Genomic DNA, 6,042 nt, shown 5'->3' with positions numbered 1-6,042 from the left:
ATAGCAACCCTTTGTCTCTTTATTGTTTGTTTATACAGAGCGATTCAATTGTTAAATGTGGTTCCTTATAATATTATATTGATTTATAATTGCATGTTCTATAAAGAACACGAAGTTCTACACACTGAATGGAGAGGGGTAGTTTACAGGTAATTGCATTATTTGTGCATTATTTACTATATACATAGATATTTTAATAGTTCGTACTTAGTTTCAAACTGATACAGATCGATACAATTTAGAGTAAAAACGCTCTTAGACAAAATAAAAATACGATATGGTGTCTGACAGCCTAAGTACCTATATCTATATAAGTTCAAACATGAATGAACAAAATTTAATATTATGTAAATATGACGTGATGATATAAGTTATAAGTAGATTGCAGAATGTATAATATACCTACTGAATAATATGTATACTATTATTATTCATTTATTCATAATATTTGCGAATAGTGATCATTGAACATGATGTTACCTATACAAAATCATCGAACAAATAATAATAACAATGGTACAATACTACAATTGACAATCGGTGAAATCGATGACCGTAACAGATCATTATTAGTAGATAGACAACAAAAAAATATATCAATACAGGTATCTGCCACATGGGCAGCAGCTGCTGTAGGTTCACATCAATGTGTGTGTTTACTGTTTAGTTTTAGACACTTCAAACTTTTGAAACCTTGAGCACATGCCAGTATGCCACATGCTCACATCGCATATTCGCTACATTGCTAACTGCTGTCACATGACCCTAACTCACGTGTAAGCACTAAGCAGTAGCAGCTGCTAGCTGCCGAGGCCTTGAAGAACGTTATCAATTATTATCGCTGATATCGGCTACGAATTATCTGAGAAAACTGTGTCCTGTCGATCATTGCTTTTTTATTATTTACTTACCTATAGGCCTATATAGTATTTATTTACATTAATTGTAGAATACTGAATAATCTATTCTATTCAAAAATTTTGAATGAAGTTGTATTCATATTTTAGATGTCTATACTTATATTATCTATCCGACTATCTAGGATATAATTGTTAAGTTATGATAGGCATTTAGGTTTGCGATAATGTGAAAATGTTTTAATTTTTCAATATTTTTTAAGTGTATAGTTATAAAGTATAGTAAAAAAAGCAATGATTTTAGAAGATAACCAAAATGTCATCAAACCAAGGGTAAAATTTAAATTTACGATAATATTATTTAATTACATTTATTATTAATATAATTAATTACACTTAACTACTAAGGTTGTATGAATAATATATCAATATATTTGATCTAAAATGCAATCTTATAATTACCTATCATACGTAATAATTATTAATAATTGTCCTATTAATTACCTGTTCATTATAATAGAAATTTTAAATACTTATTAAATTGTTCTAAAATTTTAATTATTTTGGGAACAATGTGTGTTTTTAAATTATCTCAATTATTCATTACATTTTTATGTACAAAATTTTATTATATTATATTAAATTTTATATTATTGAATAATAATTTTTTAAAACTTATACCACAACCTGCAAAAATTATAATTATTTGGTCTTAAACTCTTAAATAAAAGAAATATGAATTATATTTTGCAGATAACAATTTTTTTATTGGAATAATTATTTAGAACAAAACTTACTTTTGTGATTTTTGATTAAATAATAATTATTATTAAGTTGAACATATATCTATTCAAATTATTTGATTTGTGATGTGTACAATTTTATTTTATCCTTAGAATAGTCGAGCAGCTCGGCCCAAAGTTGTTTATCAATGGACTGTACAAGATGTTCAAAAATGGTTTCGCCGTCATTGCTATGATTATTATGTTTTATATGGAGAAAAATTCTTGCAGGTACCTTATTATTAAATAATTAAAAATATCTTTATTTAAAATCAAATGTAAAACTTATTTTTCTATCAGAACTGAATTGCGAGTATTTATAAAATGCTTTTTATTTTAGTTATATTAAGAATGGGTTCATATTTTTGACTTGTATTATTTTTAGTCATTTTTATAATATAAAGATTTAAATTACAAAAACTGATAAATTAAACATTAAAAATTTAAAACTAATAATAGATATTTTATTGTAGAATTCAAAAAGAATTTAACATATTAATGATTTAACATAATTATAAAATTGAATACTTAAAATAAAAAATAAACGTACATTAAAGTGATACTAAACAGAATACCACAAATTACTAAATTAGATTTAAATAAAATTGTTCTCATAATTATTTATTACTAATGTTTATATCATTATTTATTTTCAGCATGAAATAATTGGACGTGCTTTAATAAGAATTAATGAAAATCAACTGTATCGTATGGGCATTATAAATCCAGATCATAGTCAAGAAATTTGTCGTGAAATACTTAAACTACGACTTAAAACTTATATTTTAGAATTTAGAGATCTGGAACGAAACAATCTTTATGATTAAAATCTCAATAGGTAATTATTCTAAATCTAATAACTGCATCATCTTTAGTAAATCTTCTGTTTGTCTTGAAACCGAATCATCCATTTCGGCTCTTATATTTTGTAAAGACAAATTGCTAGTAATTTGACTGAAATCTAAAATATTGTGTTCTGACATTTTTTCTTCTATTTTGCTGAAATATATTTATTTTTTACTAATATTTGTATATTTTGTATCATAGAATAGATGAAATATTTATTGCCATTTATTTATTTTATCTTTTCTATGGTTACACAATGTTACTTATTGTACTAATTGGTATGGCTTTAAAATTTAAATCATACAATTTTAAAAATAAAATCTTCTGTAATATTATAATAATAATAATATATTTTTATAACTTAAAATAATTTAAATTGAAATAAATATTGTTCTCTCATTACCTTTCATTTAAATTTAATGGAGTTTCTAATATTTCTAGATCCAAATTATCTATTTCTTCATTATCATTATCACTTCCCATAAGTTGTGTAACAAAAAGATCCATCTCTTGTTTATATCCATCACGACTAGTTTGGCCATTAAATAATGGATCTGACGTTTCTTCTAATGATTGATTAATATTTTTATTAATATTAAATCTGAAAATAAAAAAAATAATATTTAATTTTATTATATTAATGTATTAATTAGTATTTTTATTTTTCAGTTTTACATTGAAAGCCCAAGAGTTGTGATACGAGGACTATTAGGCTTAATTGAACCTATTTCGGTTTCCACTTTATAAAATGATATTGGATGAAATGTACTGATGTCAATAAGAGTACTATTTTTATTGAATACTCTTATAACACCTGGAGCTTCACATCCTGCAATACATTATAAATATGATATCCTAAATATTTTGATAAGAACTATTACCTACTTTAAACCATTTTATTATCAAATTACTATTTTTAATATATTATAATAATACAAATAATTTATTTTTTACAAATTATTATAACTTAAATTTAACTATTTCAGCATAATTGTTGTTTGTTTATATAAATAATTGAATTTGTTATTTTAATTGTATATTATAATTGTATAATGGCTTACTACTATATATATTTCAACCATTTTAATTAAACATAAATACAAACTTTGATATATATTACTTATGTACTTCAGGGTTCAAACATTTTTGGAACAAATTAATATAGGTAGCTATATAACTTATTTATTAAAATATTTTTAGGTAATTTTGTACTGAATTTACTTTATATTAAAGTGTTTGTAAAAAAAAAAAAACCATAAATAGTTAATTTCATTTTAATTTTTTTTAATGTTCTATTAATTTATAAACATTTTATTTTACAGTATATAAAAGTAAGAGAAATATATACATGATTGTATGGATTTAATGTTGAAAAAAAGTTATATCCTTAACAAATACAAATTATGTCTATGAATAAAATGTTTTAAAATGCGTTATGAACCATTCATAATAATTTTTTGATACATATTGTTATATTAATGTTCTAATTTTGATGCAAATTATAAAATATCATTCTGAAGTAATATTAAATAGTTTAATTACATAATGGAACATAATATACAGTTTTTTAATTATTATATTAAAACTATAAAAGGTAAATTTCTAAACCTAAATAAAATATGTGTTCTAAATTATAAATATACTTAACCATATGGTATCACCCATTTTCCTACTGAAACAAATGACCCATTATATCGCTGTAAACCTTCTTTAATAAATATGGTAACTTTGACATGTATATCTTGCAAATAGTTCAACATTGCGTAACGCATTCTCATTATTTCTCCATTTGTCATTTTCTCAAAGGTCTTTAATAATAACGAATTATACTTACTTATTCAAATTTCAAGCTATATATAATAATGAAGGAAAAGTAACAAGCAATTACTTGATAAAAATTATGTTGAATGACATCTACACTTTGTTTCAATTGATGAGTGCCTGCCAATTCACGGATAGAATCTAAATGATTCAATGTTACTAGTAATACTTGCCTCGGACCATTACTTGAGAACATTTGCATTTTAACAGAGGTTTCTATCAAACCCATTAATTTTTCCATACTAGAATTATTAAGTCGCATAATTGAAGAATGAACCGCACAACATATACTTTTATCTAAAATATCTTTGTCAATGATAGATGTTGGTACAAATAAAAATGGACAGTTAAGCGAGGCAGCAATTATGTCATTAAGAACTGTAATATAAACCAAAACAATCATTACTTTTTATAATATTTGTGTAAATTTGATATATTTATGTAAATGATTTAATTTTTTTATGAAAATATCTATTATTTGTAATAATTGATAACAGATATTATAATAAGTACCTAATTTAGATTTATCTATTTGAATCTTTTGTGTTTTTAATCTTTCTGCCACTACATAAATCATTTCACATATTAAATTTAAATATAAAATCGAATACGTCTGTAAAGCCATATTTAAAAATATCAGTAAAAATATTAAAGGTTTAATGTAAATTGCATTTAGGTACCCAACTTTAATTTGTTATTGTTCAGAGGAACCATGGAAACCAAGCATATTATATTATAATAATATAATATAGGTAGAAGGTATACCTGCTCGACGCTCGTAAACAATTATTGTTATTATTATTATTATTATATTGGTTTTTATTGCTTATAACAACATTTAACCAATAGGATTGATATAAAGTGATGACCACATAAATATAACTTACAGTGTGAACAAATTTAAGTAATAACTATAATAATATAATAAGTATTAAGTAAGTTATATCTTATATGTAATATATAAACGCGTAACCTTGACCCTATAATATATGGCCAACAATATTTAATAAATAAATATTTTTCCATAAATTAAACCATGTCAATATTTAAAACAATAATGAATTTAAACGTTTTAAACGTCCGGTTAATATGTTACGTTAAAGCCGGCAATTTAGCTGATAATTCAACGACTAATTTATAAATTGTAGGAACCTATATATTATTATTCATCAAGATACTCAAAATTTAAACAAAAGTTGGTAGGTAGATATATAATATATATTATATTGTACAAATAGCTGTTAACGACGTATGGAAGTGTTACGGAATATGCGTATTATCTAAAAAATTATATCGAAGGTACGTTTTGAACTAGTTAGTAGTTATTATATTGAAAATTGAATCGTTTATAACTACCCGTCGAATATTAAATAAAAGTACGATAAGTATTATTTAAATCCGTAGTATAATATAGTTATTAGTTAATTTAAATGTGCAACACAAATCTTATACGATGCGAAGAGAAATCATACATCGAATACGGAATATTTCGTCGTCATCACTGTTGTAGTGGATTGTGGTAGCAGCTGTGTACAAGTGTACAACTGAGATTTGAGAAAATATTTTTGATAATAATAATATGGTCAATTTCGTGGTACACCAGTCATCTCTGTGTACAGACTACAATAGCCAAAAATCGTAATAACAATTATATTATAATGTACCGTCCGCGATCGACCTATAACTATGGCGTCGAACACCTTCAACCGGATAATATATATACAAGTCGACAACAA

The 6,042-nt window shown here is 24.0% G+C and overlaps 2 protein-coding genes across 2 annotated transcripts; one reads left to right on the top strand and one right to left on the bottom strand.

Moving 5' to 3' along the window:
* Positions 1 to 724: 724 nt before the first annotated feature.
* Positions 725 to 3,595, top strand: LOC132928270 (protein aveugle). The gene is made up of 4 exons (XM_060992822.1): positions 725 to 1,190; positions 1,754 to 1,870; positions 2,296 to 2,477; positions 3,155 to 3,595. Exons 1-3 carry the CDS (start codon positions 1,152 to 1,154, stop codon positions 2,464 to 2,466), a joined length of 327 nt encoding a protein of 108 aa, XP_060848805.1. The 5' UTR covers positions 725 to 1,151; the 3' UTR covers positions 2,467 to 2,477; positions 3,155 to 3,595.
* LOC132928269 (protein OSCP1) lies at positions 2,082 to 5,964 on the bottom strand. The gene is made up of 6 exons (XM_060992821.1): positions 4,820 to 5,964; positions 4,374 to 4,684; positions 4,134 to 4,293; positions 3,161 to 3,314; positions 2,889 to 3,086; positions 2,082 to 2,638 (listed from the first exon to the last, which is right to left on the bottom strand). Exons 1-6 carry the CDS (start codon positions 4,929 to 4,931, stop codon positions 2,482 to 2,484), a joined length of 1,092 nt encoding a protein of 363 aa, XP_060848804.1. The 5' UTR covers positions 4,932 to 5,964; the 3' UTR covers positions 2,082 to 2,481.
* Between the last annotated feature and the right edge of the window lie 78 nt (positions 5,965 to 6,042).

This window comes from Rhopalosiphum padi, chromosome 4 (assembly GCF_020882245.1).
Source record: "Rhopalosiphum padi isolate XX-2018 chromosome 4, ASM2088224v1, whole genome shotgun sequence".
Classification (NCBI taxonomy): Eukaryota; Metazoa; Arthropoda; class Insecta; order Hemiptera; family Aphididae; genus Rhopalosiphum; species Rhopalosiphum padi.
The sequence above is the reverse complement of the archived record's forward strand: the minus strand, read 5'-3'. Positions and strand labels throughout refer to the sequence as shown.

Coding starts and splice junctions, on each gene's coding strand:
- LOC132928269 (XM_060992821.1), bottom strand. CDS start 4,931: ATGGCTTTACAGACGTATTCGATTTTATATTTAAATTTAATATGTGAA. Junction 4,294..4,373: donor TTCAACATAATTTTTATCAA/GTAATTGCTTGT, acceptor TTATTATTAAAG/ACCTTTGAGAAAATGACAAA. Junction 3,315..4,133: donor AAAATGGGTGATACCATATG/GTTAAGTATATT, acceptor AATGTATTGCAG/GATGTGAAGCTCCAGGTGTT.
- LOC132928270 (XM_060992822.1), top strand. CDS start 1,152: ATGATTTTAGAAGATAACCAAAATGTCATCAAACCAAGG. Junction 1,191..1,753: donor AAAATGTCATCAAACCAAGG/GTAAAATTTAAA, acceptor TTTTATCCTTAG/AATAGTCGAGCAGCTCGGCC. Junction 1,871..2,295: donor ATGGAGAAAAATTCTTGCAG/GTACCTTATTAT, acceptor ATTTATTTTCAG/CATGAAATAATTGGACGTGC.